Source organism: Chelonia mydas, chromosome 2, assembly GCF_015237465.2.
Source record: "Chelonia mydas isolate rCheMyd1 chromosome 2, rCheMyd1.pri.v2, whole genome shotgun sequence".
NCBI lineage: Eukaryota > Metazoa > Chordata > Testudines > Cheloniidae > Chelonia > Chelonia mydas.
In genome coordinates, this window is record NC_057850.1 from 38,292,630 (window position 1) to 38,310,991 (window position 18,362).

General features: G+C 42.4%; 1 protein-coding gene across 1 annotated transcript in view; it reads left to right on the forward strand.

The window, feature by feature from the left end:
- Positions 1 to 18,362, forward strand: part of RGS22 (regulator of G protein signaling 22) — a 104,543-nt gene that overhangs the window by 75,708 nt on the left and 10,473 nt on the right. The window contains exons 19-25 of the mRNA XM_043539287.1: positions 1,377 to 1,539; positions 3,435 to 3,593; positions 5,574 to 5,642; positions 5,988 to 6,095; positions 9,171 to 9,332; positions 14,774 to 14,953; positions 16,512 to 16,673. Coding sequence (XP_043395222.1) covers positions 1,377 to 1,539; positions 3,435 to 3,593; positions 5,574 to 5,642; positions 5,988 to 6,095; positions 9,171 to 9,332; positions 14,774 to 14,953; positions 16,512 to 16,673 — 1,003 coding nt within the window. The remainder of the gene's footprint in view (positions 1 to 1,376; positions 1,540 to 3,434; positions 3,594 to 5,573; positions 5,643 to 5,987; positions 6,096 to 9,170; positions 9,333 to 14,773; positions 14,954 to 16,511; positions 16,674 to 18,362) is intronic.

Below are 18,362 nucleotides of genomic sequence, written 5' to 3' on the forward strand. Positions count from 1 at the left end.
GTAACTGCTGAAAATAGTTAAAATATTTCCTTTTTCAACCTTCCAATCCCTTTTTACACCCATCCGTTTCTTTAAATTAGGTTCCCCTAAACTAATGCTGAGGGTGTTGTCTACTCGTCCAGGGTAAACGGTAATATAATTATAGACTAGCATAGAGCAAAAGAGTCAAAAATGCCTGAGTGACAGGTGCAGAGCTTTGTGGAGAAAAGGCATTCTGTTTCATGGAGGATTTTGAGATTTTAAACTATGGTTTTGTTCTGATTTGGAAGCTTTAGGGCCCCTGGCTCTGAGGAAGTCTACCTAGCAAGCTGCCCCATAGCTGCAGACCCGGGAAGCCCTGTGGTCCCCAACTCTGAGGCAGTCTGCATAGTGGGCTGCCAAGGAACTGGGTGGGTGAACTGCTAGGAAACGAGGCAGTGTTCCAGCTGAACGTTTTTTGAAACTGAACTGTCTCCGTTATACATTCCAATTTGGACAAATCGGCAAATTCCAGTGAAACGTTGTTGTTAGAATTTTTCCAACCAGCTCTACTAAGGAGACTAAGTCCTAATAGGACTTAAACTCCAAAGTACCCAAGAGACTTTTGACAATGAGACTTCAGTTTTTAAGTCAATTAAATACTTTTGTAAATTTTACCCATGAGCTAATACCTCAAAAAATGAAACAAAAGTCAGCAAATATTTATTAGAACAAGAAATTTAAATGGTTTGGCTGGATCTCCCTCTGCATGTTTCACTTTCTGCAGAAATATTCTAGCAAACAAGTTTACTGTCAGGAACGTTCACAGAAACACCAAATTTTAAAAGAGAATAATCATAGAAAGTGAACTTGGAAGTGTGAGTATTGTAAATATTTCTCTTCTCCAATGAAGGAACAAAACCAGTATCATGTAACCTGTGTGTCCAATCAAGATTATCCCATTAAAAAGCTGGAATTTTTAATATCAAATACTCATATTGAACTGATTATGAGCAATTTACAGACCAGGAATTTTATGTAGAAATTATTCATCTTTTAATATGGATAATAAAATAGTTGAGGAAATAGGAATTTATTAATAGATGATTCAAAAAGAGCACAAGAGGCAAATTCATCAAAGAAATTATATGGTCTGGTCCACTGTAGACTGAGACTTCAAGGCATTCCCTTTCTACATCTGATTGTTGAACAAGTGGCATAGTCGTTCTCATGTTAGCTTATTTCTCATCTAGTAGGGAACAACCGAGGCAAAAAGTCTATCCCTGATAGAGCATGCAAGATCTGGACACTTGATTCCACTTCTGTTAATTGTAATTAAAATAATAACTTGTTAGAATTCTAATGAAAATGATATCAACATGGAATAATGAAGAATATTCTCATTGATTTCTTTGTAGCATGGATCTCATGTGCTGGATAGATATTGAACAATTCAGAAGGATGCTCCATAAGGAAAAAGAAAAAAGAGAGGAAAAATCTAAAGATATTAAGAACAAGTACCTAAATAAAAAATACTTCTTTGGACCCAATAGTCCAGCTACAAAAGAACAACAAGACCAGGTATCAGTATATAAAACAATATTTATACACAGCTGTCACAGTTCTGGCAGATCTCCCGCTGATGGACACGCTCCAGGCTGCTGTGGTTGGGTCCCACATACTGGCCATAAAGGCTTTAAGCTTCCTGAGTCAGAATAGGCTCCTCCACCATCTCTTTGTGCATCTCTGGCACATTTTCTGGGCAAGATCTCTGTCTGTTACCCCTTTGCATAAATGGGACTTCAGGGTCCAGCTGCCCGAGTCCCCCAGGACCAGTGCTGAGCCCACATAGACACCCCAGTTGCTTAAACACACCCTTTCCCAGAGATCCACTTTGTGGGCACTCAAACTTACAGTTCACCTCCTTTGGGACTCATGATGGTGGAAGCAGACAGACACACAGACCTTGAAAGGTTCCAAAAGTAATCACTCTTTCCTGTAGATAGCTAAAGAATTATACATTTTTAGACAAATCAATAAAATGCCTTTACACATTTCCCTGCCTCAGTTTACTCGCCAATCTTGACTGTTCTTTGGGCTTAGGTCATAGTCATCTTGGGTGTCCAGGATTCTTCTTCTGCATATGGCTTCTCCTCTGAATCACTGAGTCTCTCTCTGACCCCTTCAGACAATGCCTTTTTGCTCTCTACAGTGGCTGTTGAAAGACCTTTTATCTTATAGTTTCCAGTTCCCTTTGTCAGGTAATCAAAGTCCCTCACCAGGTGAGCTGTTGACTGTTTACTCCCTCCCCCCACCAGGAGCAGTAGCCATCTTTGTCCATGCGTACACCATTTAAATGGATGATCACCAGAGTTCAACAACCGTCTATTGTTAGCCCAGTGCCAGGTGCAAGAATGTCTCTTGTTACCTCCTGTGGGTGTTAACTCAATATGAGGCAAAAGACAGAAGATAAGACCAATAAGCCCCACATTAGAAATAGAGTTTGCAGTCTGACCCAGATTCACATAGAGAGACTCCAGCTTCAAATAGAATTCATCAGCTGTCTGCAGATTCCTGAAATCATCACAATAACAATTATACAAATACGTCTTTACTCCAGCAGAACTTTGTGTTGACTGAGAGGCGTCCATTTTAATTAGCCGCCACTTGATGCATACCCAGTTTATTTTTCTAACAGATTATTTAATTGCGATTTATTTTTGTATTTTTGGTATTCCTAGCACAGGGGTGGGCAAACTTTTTGGCCCAAGGGCCACATCAGCTTTGCAAAACAGTATGGAGGGCCAGGTAGGGAAGGCTGTGCCTCCACAAACAGCCTGGCCTCCACCCCCTCTCATTTTCTGCCCCCTGACTGCTCCCCTCAGAATCCCCCACTCATCCAACCCCCCTGCTCCTTGTCCCCTGACTGCCCCCTCCTGGGACCCCCATCCCTAACTGTCCCCCCCAGGACCCCACTCCCTATCCAACCTCCCCTGCCCCCCTCCTGGGACCTCCTGGGACACCACCCCCTGTCCAACCCCCCCTGCTCCCTGTCCCCTGACCACCTCCTCCCGGGTTTTTGGGTGATGTGTGTGAGACCCTCCTCAACTCAGGGAAGGTATTTTATACAGTTTCAAATCGTTTGTGCCCCAAGGCCTTTGAACTAGGTCAGGCTATTCCTCAGGGGTCGAAACTTGAAAAAGACTTGCTACCTGCATTGTTTCATTATTGGGAATTTTTGTTAATTTCTCCCATTGACTTTAGTTCCTGCAGGAGCCATTCCTTATCTGACCCATTTAGCCAGGAATGCAGTCACTAGCCAGCCCATATAGATACACTTAATATTTATGAAGCTAACACAATAGTCTTTGAATGTTCCATGTTTCCATAGCATTGCATCTATCACAAGGGATAAGTAACATTTGCCCATACGCAAAAGAGCTTCTCTAACCTGTTATTGTATTTGGATTGTTTAGCTAATGCAGTCAGGTGGAGGCTGGGGACGCATACTTCATGATCGACTTTCCGCAGCAGTTCTGCTAGAAATTCAAAAATATGTCCAGATGAGGCTAGAAAAAAAGTGGCTGCCATTGTTCCTGGCAAAAGAACAATCTGGGGCACGTAGAAAAACAAAGGTAATGTTTCAGATATGGCCCATCCCAGTACTGTTTTCATGCTGAGATGTAGCTTATTGCTAGGGTAAGATGGTGCAGAAAAATGACAGTCAATCATAGCTCATATTGAATTAAACTGAAGGGAAGTGACTTGTGCATATAGCTTGCAGTGTTAAGTTGATGCCTGCGAATGAGGTTTTTTCCCCTCTAATAGCCCAATCCTGCTGATGGCCTCGTTAGCCACTGAAGCTGAAGAAGGCAGTTGATGCTGCCTTCACAGCCAGCCAATGTAGGGAAAAGTTGTTTCTTTGCATCAGAGTTCACCCTCTCTACCCCCCCACCACACATAGTCACACCCAGAAGAAATCCAGCTCCACAGAAAAGAGTTGGAGAGATGCTCAGGGAGACAAGAGCACAAGCAAGTGAGCTGGTTTCCCACACTTTGCTACTCCTGTTTCTCACGCTGCCCATGTCCTCCCACCTGAAGCTGTATCGCCTACAGGAGTTACTCCAGGCCTCCTGCAGAGCTGCCAAGTGGGAAGACTGGCTGGCTACAGGCCTGGCTTCTGACTGGTTACATTAAAGAATGATCAATTAAATTACACATGAGTGTTCAGAGTAGGGAGAGCTTTTCTCCTGCTGGCACATCGTCCTCTAGCTTTTTTGCTATCGCATAGCTTCCACCTCACTGACTTTTATGGCAGTGTAGCTAGGATGGAATCTATGAGTGGTAGGGGGAATTACACTGCTGCTGAGAATAGCAAAAAATCCTGTTTTTAGCAGACACACACAAACTGAATGGAGAGTTTGTGTTGTACTGATTGAGGCAAAACCTGCCGTTTCCAACCAGGCACTGAATTCATTCAAATCAGACATGTAACTTAGTTTTAATTCTTTTTTAACATAAAGAGGTTTCAAAGGGCTTACAAAAATTTGGGCAGATTGGATTGTCCATCTCTCTATTTGTTGATTTAGAGCACTGGACACTTTTCACGAATCTGTATTTTGTAGGTTTTTAAGTAAGCCAAATTATTTTATTTGCAAGACTATGATTTGTAACAATCATAGTAGCTTTGGTCTTTTTCTACCTCCATTTATGTTTCCTTACTATGTTCCCTATCTTATCACAAAGTGAAAGGATAAAAAGGTCCTTTAAAGCTGGGATTCTCAACCTTTTTCTTTCCTAGCCCCCCCACCCGTCAACATACTATAAAAACTCCAGGGCCCAGCGGTGGGTGGGGGTTTCAGGTCTCCTGGTTTCAGCCACTGGGTGTGGGGAGGTGGGAGGCCTCAGAGCTTTAGCCCTGAGAGGCTCAGGGGTTCAGTCATGGGCGGGGACTCTGGGCTCTGGATTTCAGCCCCTGGGTTGGGGGGGCTGGGGTTTCAGCTGTGGGAGGGAGGAACGGCTTGTGGCTTTTGCCCCACAGCTCTGCATCCTGTTTCAGCCCCTCAGGGGGTGCTGAGGCTCGGGGCTTCAGCCCCGTGGCTCTGCTCCTGGCTTCAGCCCCATGGAGGTGCCAGGGCTTGCCTTCAGTCCCGCAACTCTGATCCTGACTCCAGGCCTGCGGAGGGCGCCAGGGCTTATGGCTTTAGCCCCGGGCTCCACTCCCAGTTTCAGCCCCATAGGGGGCACCGGGGCTTGGGGTGCCCAGCTTCAGCCCCATAGGAGATGCTGGGCTCGGGGCTTTAGAATTTGGTTGAGAACAGCTGCTTTAGTGTTTATTTAGTGGAATTGAAACCAGATGACATTCTCCATCCATCTTCATAATTCAGGGTGACCAAACATGCTGCGTTTGACCATGCAGCTCTTATTCAGAGAATCTTCCCTTGATTTAGGTGGGTGTTTTGGCTGCAAGGGGGCTGCCTGATCAAATCTACCTTTTCTGAAGCAGATGACTTAAAAACTGGGAGCATTTTATATCCAAACCCATTATAGCCTGCACATTAAACAAGAAGAATTTAATACTTGGCATATGAACATACTGATAATCTTGTGTTCAGCCACAGATAAGGGACATAGCTGAAGATCTCCTAATCCAGAGAAATGAGAAGAAGATTGGGTCTTGGAAGGCAAGTAAAGTATGTTATGTCTCTTTTCCCTGGTATTCCTTTGTTTCCCTGTTGAAGCCTGGAGACTTCTTCATTGTTTCCCTGCTTTACATATCTAGGCCCAAGTTCACTGCTGACATTTGTGGGTGTAATTACATTGACTTCAGTGGAGTTGTACTTGCTGACATTAGTGATTAATTTGGCCGCCAACTGGATGGGACTTCCAGCAATACTTGTACTGGCCAGAGGGGTCGCTCTGGAGCAATTCAAGTCTCTCCCCAGGGATTGGGCAGCAGTCTGAACTCCCCTGAGACTCATAATTGGTACTGGATTTTTAATGCACGTTCATCTGTATTTTCCATGCAGTGGACTTATTGGGACAAGCTGTTCATTCCAGCATCTGGTAGTTTATTTATTATTGAGAGTGGATTACATGCAGACACAAAAGAGAATGTGAAGTATGCAGCAGAATGGGCAAGTTTAATCATATCACACAGTATCTGTTTCATTTAGAATTGTATTTTAACCTTACAGCGCTAAGATAATATCGATTTTAAACATCTTAAACCTCAGTCATCTGACATTTCAGGAGACTTTTGCCAGTTTTTTTCCCCTTGAAGAGCAGTGAACTCTTTGTGGTTGCCAACGTGCAAGTTGTATACATTTATTCAGTCTACATTTTATTGTCTGTTGAATTCAAACTAGAGACCAGGTCACCATTACCGCTGCAAACCACTAGACAGAAAGAAATCCAAAGTGCAGGTGGGTTCTGTTAACTGGGTTTTCACCTGGTACCTGTGTTTAGGGAAATAGTTATTTGCAGCATCTCACTTAGGGCTGTGCTTTTCTCACATCTCATCATATAAGCAGGATGCATTTGATTATTTTTTCACTCCCATCTCCTGGCACTTAACCAATTCCTGATCACAGTGATCACACCACTCTGAATGGAAGCAGCTTTAGCATTTGAGGGAGGACTATAGTAAAATGATTCTTTTGAGTCAAATTTAACTAATTTTCTCTTAAACCAAGCTGATTTTTGGGTCGCCACTACCCATCTCCACTGGAAGAGAAGTACAGCCCAGCTGCTTGTGCTGCAGATTGTATATAGCTACTGCATGATGAAAGCAATATGGTATCTCAGCCCTTAGGTGACAACAGAATGCATGGTGGTCACAAAGTCGGCATTCAGAAGAGATGGTTGCAACCTCCTTCCGAGCTGAGGATGAGAAAAAGCCAGTCTAGCTGCTGCTGTCCTGAATATTCTAGTAGCAGTTGAGGGGCAAACCAGAAGTCCAGACTGTGAATCCAGTCAGGCAGTGATGAGCACATCATCTCAGTCTTAGGGGCTGATATTACTCCTGCCATATCTTCCAGTTCCTTCCCCCAACCAATATCATTTGGTCTGTGTTATGCAGGAGATCAGGCTAAATGATCATAATAGTCGTCTTTGGCCTTAAAATCTATGAATCCCCTCAGTCTTATCTGGATTATGACTCGCCCAGCTTGCCCTCAGCCAAACACTAAGGGCTTGTCTTCACTACGGGGAAGATCAATGCTGCTGCAGTCAATGCAGTGGGTGTTGATTTAGCAGGTCTAGTGAAAACCCAATAAATCGATGGCACAGTGCTCTCCAGTTGACTCCGGTACTCCAGCTCCCCGAGAAGAGTAAGATAAGTCGACCGGAGAGTGTCTCCTGTCAATGCAGCGTAGTGAAGACACAGCGGTAAGTTGACCTAAGCTATGTCGACTCCAGCGACATTATTCACGTAGCTAGAGTAGAGTAACATAGGTAGACAACCCTGGTAGTGTAGACAAACCCTAAGTAATGCATGTAGCAGTTTTGGACAGTCAGAAGGCATGGAGAAATACAACGGGGTATCATCAGTGCACTTAAGGCACCACAGTCCTTGCTTCCTTACTAACCCTCCTAGAAGCTCATACACAGGTTAAACAAGAGGGGTGACAAGCTGGAATCTTGCAGAACTTCAGGATCGAGGAGCAGTTGCCCCACCAACTCTAAGAGTGCTCATCAGTGTTACAATAAAGCCAGTCCCCGGAGCATCCCCAACCATCCTTGTTATGGCTGCAGTTGAGCTAACAAAAGCTCATGAGCAGAGGTGTCAAAAGAGTTGAAGCTACTCATCATCTTGACGAGTTGGGGTTATTTTCTCCTGTTTGCTCTGGGGTTTTTATACAGTTATTTAACTAGAGAATCAAGCACAGCCCAGAATAGTAACATCAACAGTCTACAGATGGGGAAACTTAGGCAGAAAGGCTAAGGGACTTGACCAAAGACAGTCAGAGTCTGTATCAGGGACAGTATTAGCAAGCAAGAGTGCTCTCAGTCCTGTCCTTAGTTCACTAAGCTGTGCTGCCTTTGATTCTATTGAACTGCCCCCTTGGTGGCCCGAAGCCACGCTGGCTGCTCAGCAGGGGAACCCACTCGATGGCACCCAGATGGCTGGCAGCCAGGAGGGAGCTTGTAAGGGCACTAGCATCACCAGTAGCAGCCTCGGCAGCATTTCCAGCCCTGATTCTGTCTGTGGCTTTCCGAAACATTAAGGGACTTGTTATAGTTCCCACAGTGCCCAAAAGTTAGGCTGGGTGACTGTAGCAGGGGACTGTGTATAACCTGTGATTTTATTTTACTGTTAGGAGAAACCATTGACAGACTTTCAGCTCCAGCTTTCATGTTACATTTCCAAGGCTATTTGCAACAAAAAATATTCCTCTACCCCTTGCTTGCTAGCCATGGGACATTACTCCCTCCCTTTAGATCCTCATGGATTGTATACTGATATTATAGGGTAGTTTTCAGTCATCCATCTGATAACAGCGAGGAATTGCTTGGCTTATTGTACAAGAATAATAGTAAAGCATGAGAATTGTGAGCTCAGTAAAGAAGGACTGAGGGTTGATTTCCATTCTAAACTTCATGTCAAATGAACTTCTGCATAAATTGTCTTTCTTTCTCTATCCCCTCTGGCTTTTCTTTTCGCTCACCCTTTCATGCGTTCTGTTTCACTGTCTATTTTGAAGCATGAAGATTCCCAAAATGTCTTGATGACTTTAAATCACATTTTACTATTTGTGGAATTCATTCCAGAAACAGCAAACTCTCCAGCTTCTGTTGGTGATCATGGCAACAGTTTTCAAAACTGGTTTTGTTAGTGAGGTCCATGTCAAAAGCATTTTGGAGTTTTTAGCAATCTGGTTTGTCTGTTCTTTTCTCTTAGTTGCTGTTGTTTGTTTGTAGAAAACTCAAACTGTTCCCTGAAACATAGCTTGTTGCCATAATTAATAGCAATGGCTGTTTCCATTTCCTCTCTTGTCCCTCCTTTCCAAAAAATTTTGTCCCAACCAACCAACCACACAAAGAAAGAAAGAAAAGAAAAGAAAGATTGCCAAGTTCTATTGTATCCTTGTCATAAACTACTGAAAGTTAGGGTCAGTGCAAAGATAAGAATCAGACAGTTTACCCTAACTAATGCTTTTGTTATTGCTTTTTGAAACAGTTTATTCAGTGCATTTTTTTCCTTTTGACAGCATGTGGACAATAAGTGGGTTTCTTCATCTAGAGAAATAATCATGTTCCGTAAAGCGCTGCTGAATCCAGTAACAGCATTACAGTTTCAGCGCTTTGTGTCTTTGAAAGGAGATTTACTGGAGAATGGAGTGCTCTTCTGGCAAGAGGTTCAGAAATATAAGGTATGGTGCTATAATGTGAGCAGGGGAATATCATGCAGATTTAAAAGTATATATCCATTAACATACTTCAGGAGACTTTTAACTATAGTGCCTTGATGCAATTTACTGTCAACATCAATGCCACCTGGTTCATTTTAAATTAATTGAGAATTTCATACCCATATTCCTTTGTGCTTATATACACTATAGAATCTTATTGACCTTTACAGGGATATTGTCAATTAACTCATGCCCAAAATTTTATTATTATTTATATGTTGAGCATTGATGTGCTCTGTGCTGTACAAAACACAGTGGGCATTCTTAAAATGTTTATTCAGGTTATAGATAAATTCCACTAGTATTATCCATTGTAAGTAAAGGGAATACTAATTTTATACACAATATGTACACAATTTTACAAAGGGTAAGTGTTCAGGAAAGATGCAGTCTGAGTTGTCATTATCCTCTCGTTCTCCCAAACTAGTCATGTCTCCTTTGGCCCAGATCCTCCGCTGTAGTAGATCAGCGTAGCTCTATTGACTTTAATGGAGCTGCACCAGAGCATTAGCAGGAAGTAAGTCATGCCTGTGTTCAGGAGAGCACAAGGACTAGTTTGTTCGGGAAGAGTCAACATGGTTTTTGTAAGGGAAATCATGCCTCACCAATATACTAGAATTCTTTGAGGGGGTCAACAAGCATGTGGACAAGGGGGATCCAATGGATATAATGTACTTAGATTTTCAGAAGGCCTTTGGTAAGCCTTTGACCCTCGCCAAAGGCTCTTAGGTAAAGTGAGCTGTCATGGGATAAGAGGGAAGGTCCTCTCATGGATCACTAACTGGTTAAAAGATAGGAAACAAAGGGCAGGAATAAATGGACAGTTTTCAGAATAGAGAGAGGTAAATAGTGGTGTCCCCCAGAGGTCTGTACTGGGACCAGTGCTATTCAACATATTCATAAGTGATCTGGAAAAAGGGTTGAACAGTGAGGCAGCAAAATTTGCAGATGATACAAAACTACTCAAGATAGTGAAGTCCAAAGCAGACTGTGGAGAGCTACAGGGGGGTGGGATAACTCAGTGGTTTGAGCATTGGCCTGCTAAACCCAGGGTTGTGAGTTCAATCCTTGAGGGGCCCATTTAGGGATCTGGGGCAAAAATTGGGGTTTGGTCCTGCTTTGAGCAGGGGGTTGGACTAGATGACCTCCTGAGGTCCCTTCCAATCCTGATATTCTATGATCTCACAAAACTGGGTGACTGGGCAACAAAATGGCAGATGAAATTCAGTGTTGATAAATGCAAAGTAATGCACATTGGAAAACATCATCCCAACTATACATATAAAATGATGGGGGCTAAATTAGCTGTTCCCATTCAAGAAAGAGACCTTGGAGTCATTGTGGATAGTTCTCTGCAAACATCCACTAAATGTGCAGCGGCAGTCAAACAAGAAAACAGAATGTTGGGAATCATTAAGACAGGGATAGATGATAAGACAGAAAATATCATATTGCCGCTATATAAATCCATGATTCGCCCACATCTTGCATGCAGATGTGGTCACCCCATCTCAAAAAGGTTATTTTGGAATTGGAAAAGGTTCAGAAAAGGGCAACAAAAATTATTAGGGGTATACAACAGCTTCTGTATGAGGAGAGATTAATAAGACTGGGATTTTTCAACTTGGAAAAGAGATGACTAAAGGGGGATATGATAGAGGTCTGTAAAATCATGAATGGTGTGGCGAGAGAAAATAGGGAAGTGTTATTTACTCCTCATAACACAAGAACTAGGGGTCATCAAATAAAATTAATAGGTAGCGGGTTTAAAACAAACAAAAGGAAGTATTTCTTCACACAAAGCACAGTCAACCTATGGAACTCTTTGCTAGAGGATGTTGTGAAGGCCAAGACTATAACAGGGTTCAAAAAAGAACTAGATAAGTTCATGGAGGATAGGTCCATCAATGGCTGTTAGCCAGGATGAGCAGGGATGGTATCCCTAGCCCCTGTTTACCAGAAGCTGGGAATGGGCGACAGGGGATGGATCACTTGGTAAGTACCTGTTTTGTTCATTCCCTCTGGGGCACCTGGCATTAGCCACTGGTCAGAAGACAGGATACTGGGCTAGATGGACCTTTGGTCTGACCCAGTATGGCTGTTCTTATGACTACGACAATGCCTGGCCCCTACACACAGGCTGCAGAGAGTGGGGAAGGCTGCTGTGATAAGTTAATATGATCAATGATTATTATTATTTATCATTCATCCCATATTGCAGTAAGAGATGGAGACCTCAGTCAGGATTGGGGCCCAGTGGTTCCAGGCACTGTATGAACACAAACACTAAAGACAGTCCCAAGTAGGAGTAACAAACAAATGGAAGGGCTGGCAGGAGGGAGGATGAGGATAATAGTGTAAGAATATGTGGTTGCTTGGGCAAGCTATGAGCTTAATTTGCATGTTTCAAGGTTTATTTAAAAAATAAATAATAGCTATAAATAAATGAGATACTAATGATACCAGTAATCACTGCTGGCCACCTGCTTAGCCATCATAAATACAAGTTAACACATGAATAATGCTGCCACCACAGAAAAGCAGAGCTGGCTCATCAGGCTTTGAAATTACTGAACCCTAAGTGCTTCCCAAGGCCACTGGTTCAGAAGGCACAGCAGAACTGAGACTCTAGCTAAGGCTATGAGATGGTGATTCACTTGTTACTCCAGAACTGGGAGTAGCTGAGAGGCCAAAACCCACACACAAATGACTGAGGTTTATGTTGGTTTGTGGTTCTCCCGAGCTACATTATGGAGAAAAGTGGGCTCCAATTTGAAGTGTTTTCTTTGTGGACATATTCTATGAAGAAAGCCATTGTTTTACCCTCCATTTATGTTAATTTTATTTGTTTTCCTATCTAACAAAGAAAAGTACAATCTGACCATAATTATACATGCACACAATTTGGCAGAGTTGGCAGCTGCTGCTCTTCATAGATGCCAAGGACTAGACGAGCAGGCGCGTTGCAGGTCAGGATGTACCATAGGACCATTGCCAAAAAGCTGTGTGCAGAACTTTGCATAGTGCCTGCCTGCAGTGCCTGGATTATATTGTGCCATTGGTTTTCAAACAGAACTCCCTGTGGGAGTTGACATCTGCAGTGCTCCTTACCACCTGGCAGATTGGTAGGATATTTTTGGGCAACTAAAAGATAATAAATAAGAAGAAATGACTTTTAAAATAAATATTAGATAGTAGGATTTTTTTTCTGTCTGCTACACTATGTTCTGCCTCTTATCTTTCCTTTTATATCCTATGGCTTGTTTCTCTTTCCTCTATGATTTATTTGATATTTTTTACATCCTAAATTAATAAGAAAAGGCATAATATTATTGTAGCATATGCTGAATATGGTTTTCTATTGTCTATTTCCCTTCACACCATTAAAAAGTATTAATAATAAAAACAAAACAGTTCTCTGAATTATGAAATATCTTTTAAAAACAATGGGGTTTAATTTCCTTTCAGATTAAAGATCAAGTTGCAAAACAAATTCTTCTATCAAAAGTTAACCCAAATTCTTGAGCTCAATCAGATCTGCTCCCACAGGTTCTCTAGAGAGCTCACTGCATCTTAATAGAGATATTTAAGGAACTGTGATAAACTCATAATACTATGGAAAGTTAGGATTTCTGCATAGAAGGAAAATGCATATCAAAGGATTTGAAGGCAGTTCTTCATAACATTTTCTCATAGGTTAATGCTGCCACTGCACTTCGTCAGAGCTTGACTACACAGCACTTGGTTTCAGTCACAGGTTTTATCAGAATTATAAGATCATAGGAATGAGACCCTTGCAAGTGAATTCCTGTTCTCCATGTTTTAGTGCTGTGTCCACTCTACTTTTAATAATCCCAAGCCATGGGACTTTGGGAAACTATAAAACAATCCTGAAGATCTCAGTGTCAGGAAGGTTTCACTGGTAGCCTAAATTGTTCCCTTTCTTAATTTCATGCCATTTCTCCTGGTTAGAGCTTCTTATACCATCCTAAATCATTCTTATCTCACTGTTTGTAGGGAGTCTCCTTGTCCCCTTTAGTTATGAGTCACCATGCTATCCATAGACTTTTTTGGAAATCAGTCCTTCTCACGCCTTCGTGTTTGGAACTACCTTACTTTTGTCAATAACATGCTGACATTGAATCTAGAATATCAAGTGCACAGCTTCACCAGAAGCACATACAGGGACTATCACGTCTGCTCAATGACTATGAATACAACCCAGGATGTCATTGGCCTTTTATGGTGTCATTTGTTGTTAAGAAAGTCAATGCAAGAATTCTGTTGCATCTTAGTTAAGGGTGTGTGTGTGTGTGTGATCAGTGGTGCAAGTAAGCCGGTACGGTCAGGTACACTGTACCATTAAGATATTTATTGCTGGTAAACCATACCAGAAAGACACATTCGGTATCCGCTGAACACCCAGGGCTCTCTCAGGAACCACAGCGGTGAAAGGAGCAGAACGTGGTGCTGCTGGGTGGCCCCAGGCCAGCAGCTCCACTGGCACGGCTGTACCCCTCCCCAGTCCCGCCCCCCAGCTCTTCCACACAGCTGCATCTCCTTTCTGGGGTCTGTATAGCCCTGCCAGAGAACAGGGCTGCGGGCGGGGATGGGGGCGGTACAGCTGCGCTGTAGGAGCTGCGGGCGTGGCGCCACCTGGCAGCCCCACATTCTGCTCCTTTTGCCACTGTGGTTCCCGGGAAAGCCTTGCAGTTCAGTGGATACCGATTTCTGTCCATGGATATCCGCATCCACAAGTATAAATTTGTATTCATGCAGGGCTCTAGTCATAGAACATTTTTTGTGAGGCACGGGTGACTGGTGGGAGGGGCACAAAGGGTCAAGTGACCCTCCCTAGGCCTGTGGTGGGGAGAGGAAGGGGCTAGAAGGCCAGCGCCTCTCCTCTTCCAGCCATGCTGCCTGGGACACTGCCCAGTGCAGCGCAGCAGCTGCCTGGGAGAGCCAGGCACTCTTCCAGGCAGCTGCTGCGCTGCACCGGGCAGCATCCGGGAGTGGCTCTGGGGCCTAGCTGCCAGGAAGAGCAGCCGAATGACAGGAGGAGTTGGTGCAGCGGGAGGACAGAGCCCTCCTCCCAGGTAATGGGGGATGGGGAGAGTGCAGTGGCCCCAGGCTGGGAACAGGGCAGGGAGGAGGTCACATGGGAGGTCGTGTGTGGGGGTCACGTGAGGAGGTCGCGTGCCCCCCTTTAGCTGGTGTCCCACTTTGTGTCCTTCCCATGAGTCGCCATACCGGTAAGAGTTAAAATCTACTTGCACCACTGTGTGTCATAATTATTTGCATATAACTGATCTTATTCAGATCATTTAGCTTTTGTAAAGGACTGAATGGCTAGTTACTGATGAATAATACATTCACTGTATGCTGCATTTTCCACTGTTCAGGATTTGTGCCATTCTCACTGTGATGATGCCACTATCCAGAATAAGATCACAGCTATCATCAACTGCTTTATTAATTCCACCATCCCACCAGCTCTGCAAATTGACATCCCACCGGAGCAAGCTCAGAAGATTATAGAGCACAGGAGAGAACTAGGGCCATATGTATTTAGAGAGGCACAGGTAAGAAGATGGGGATGGGTGGGGAGAAAAGTATCAGATTTGGTTAGAGATGTTGTGCCTGATCTTTAGAGATGGTCTCTGTTATTATGGGCACAATTTTGGGCCCAGAAATCATTGTGGGCACAAAGTTGCTCTCATTATATGAATTATTATCCTGAAAAATAAGGGGTCAAGATGTGGGAAAGACCTCTGAATATTGTTAATCACCAATACACTGTATAATCTTTTTCAGCTGGTTTTACCATGGGAAGGGGTGATCAGCCCTGCATTAGGAGTTCTTGCTTTAGACCTACTACTCCATTTTACTGAATTGCTTGATGTGAACAGTTAAACTGTAGGGACCAAATTTTGTGGTTTGAGGAACCACTTAAGTAGATATAAAAAATGTTACGGACATTAGCAAAACACAAAGGCAGCTTATAACTTACTGAAAATGCTGCCTTTTCTTTTTCCTTTTCTTCAGAAGGTCTGTGTAATAGGAACAGGCTGTGAACAGGTTTTTTCTCTCTCTGCTCATTCTGCTGCACAGACCAAATAAGGTCATTTGTAAACCCACACTTTTTACCTTCTATGGTCATTACCTTTTATACTTCTATTCCTCAAAGCCATGTAGCTGTGCCTTTTCCCACCAAATTCCTACCCCTTTTTAAAAGACCTATTAATGCAAATCCACAAAACATTCAGGTCATGAGGTGAATGATTTGGAAGACAGGAGGATTCATACAGATCATAAGATAAGGGAAGATGCTGATTTAAGGGCCCAACTTGTATAGAATGCAGCAAAGTCCAGAAATACAGCGTGGGACTAATGGAAGAATTTGGCACAACGATATGACTGACATTCTTATCAAATATCACTATTAAGCACATTGGCCTCAATTTTGTAAAGTGGTGAGCGCCCTCAACTCCCACTGAAGTCAAGTGACAATACAGGACTTTCAGCAATATCATGCCTTAGTACAATGTGTTAGTAGAATGTATTGCTCTCTGATTGCTTTTTTTTATTGTTTTTCTTATTCCAGTTCAAAAAAGACCCCATGAGAGATTATATCATTTAAAAATTATCCAAGATTTGCTCATAGATCTCTAATGTGGTTTAAGAGCTTTTCCAGAGGCAAAAAAAAAAAAAAAAAAAAAATTCCTTTCTCTTAAGGAGGGCAAAAAAACAAAGCTGTCTCCCTGATGAACAGAATATTTGGAATACTTAAGCAGAAGAATGGTGTAAAAAGCAATCCAAGTGGTGAATATTTTATAAAGAATACTTGTAAAAAATGATGGATGTTTTCATTAATGTAAACAATTGTTTACGGAAATATAAAAAAGAGTGCCTTTTAACTGTGTTTTAGGAATATTTCTCACCAGTAACAAACATACTGATGAGAAGCATGTGCAGAGCAAAGCTGGACTGAAATGTCAAGAGACAATACGTGGGAGGAAACGTGCTGTGTACTAAAAAGGAAATAGTTATTGCATTGTTATGGTAAACTACATTTACTTTTTACAGTACACTCTGTTTTCTTAACATAGTCATGTTATGCTTCCTTTTCTTTCTGCTCAGATGACTATTTTTGCTCTTCTGTTTAAATTTTGGCCAAAATTTTGTGAATTTAGAAGCAATTTGGCAGATGAGAAAATTTTGCCTACTTTGGAGCGAAAAAAGGAAAAGAAGAGACAAAAAGTGAAAAGAAAAACAACAGAGGAAAGAATCGCACTCGTAAAGGTGAGAAGCTGAAATACCATAAACACATTTTTCAGCAAACAAGAGTAAAACATTCAAATATTCCCCCTATGGGCCATGACTTCAATTGGCTTTGGATCAGGCCCTAAATGTCTTTTGTTAGAATACAGGCTTCAGATACAATTCAGTCCTTGGAGAATTAGGCTCCAGTCCTGCAAACACTCACGCATATGCTTAAATTGTATGCTGAAAGATAAGTCTATGGGTAAGTGTTTGCAGGATTGGGGCATTTGTTCTCCCTCTCATTTTAAATAGGGTGGAAATATATTTCTGTTCATCTCTTGTGGTGAAGGAAAAAGTAAAAACATGAAAGGCTAAATTTTCAAACAGACCTGCATATGCTGCATACGTAAAACTGACAGTTGCACATGGAATTGTATTAGAACACGCTGTCATTGTCAGTAGACCATGCTTAGCTGTTTACTATCAGGCCACAAATTATATTTAAAATCAACATGTTTCTTTGCATATGTAATAAAAAGCACTTTTAGATATTCAAACAAATATTTTGAAATGCCAATACAGGATTCACTCTTTATCCTCTTTGTTTATTTTTTGCATTTCCCTCAGCGCTGACAATGACATTATCAGTCTACTCACTTTCACTTTTGTTAGTGGGCAGTTTCTAATTTGTCTGAGTTGGTAGTTTCTCATGCACTAGTAGAAGTAGGCTGTGTTTGGGATGCAGCTACTACAGGGGAATGTTTGTGAAGCTGTTTATCTTGAAATTTTGTTTTTAAAATATGGAAAAAATTCTGTTGATATTTTGTGTGATGAAAGGTTGCGTTTACAAAATCTAAATGTTGGGCCAACTGTGATACGTGTGTGTCCCTTTAAGAGCAAATAAATTATTACACCTGCAAGCCTTCTAATTAGCACTTATATAGCACTGTACATATTCAAAATACCGTACAAACAGGTGCTCAGATACTGTAGTGATGTGAACTATATGAGTAGCTAGATAGGTAGAGACATTAACTCATAAATCCTCACAACAGCCTGGGAGATCATGTAACTATTATTATCCCCTTTTAGAAAGGGAAACAGAGACACAGAAATGCTGTGGCTTTCCCAAGGCCACACAGCTGTCAGTGTCAAGCCAAGACCGAAACCCCCAGCTCGTGCTCATTGCTCCAGAGCACATCGCCTCCCTACTGAAATGCCTGCATGGGCATGGATAAAGAGTGCAACATTTATGGGTAGTGCATGTTTGTGTCTTCACCTCGGTAAAAACAGACTTTTCCTTCTTTCTAGTTTCTTTCTTTTTTTTGAAGACTATTGTTTGAATGGAGTTTGGAGCAACAAAGCTGAAACTCCCTAGCCCTTATATAGCACAAAGAAAGTCCCGTGTAGAAGAGGAGATTGTTATGGAGCAAGGAAAAGTTGATGCCTGTGCAAAATCTTTTCTTTACATTATTTGAATATTTTAATATTCTGTGTATGTGCCACTCAGCGTTAGGGGAAAATCCAGCTCCTTCATCTGTGGCTGTTGATGGCCCTGTGGCAGTGAATCCAATGTAGAGGGGCACAGGGGAGCTATGCACGGGTTGCATCATCTCTGTCCAGTGCAGAGTCCAGCTCTATGCACAGTCCCTGGGTGGCAATGTGCTGGGTTGTGTGGGCGTGAGGTGAAGGTAGCCCATAGCAGGGCCAGAGGATTCACTCACATGC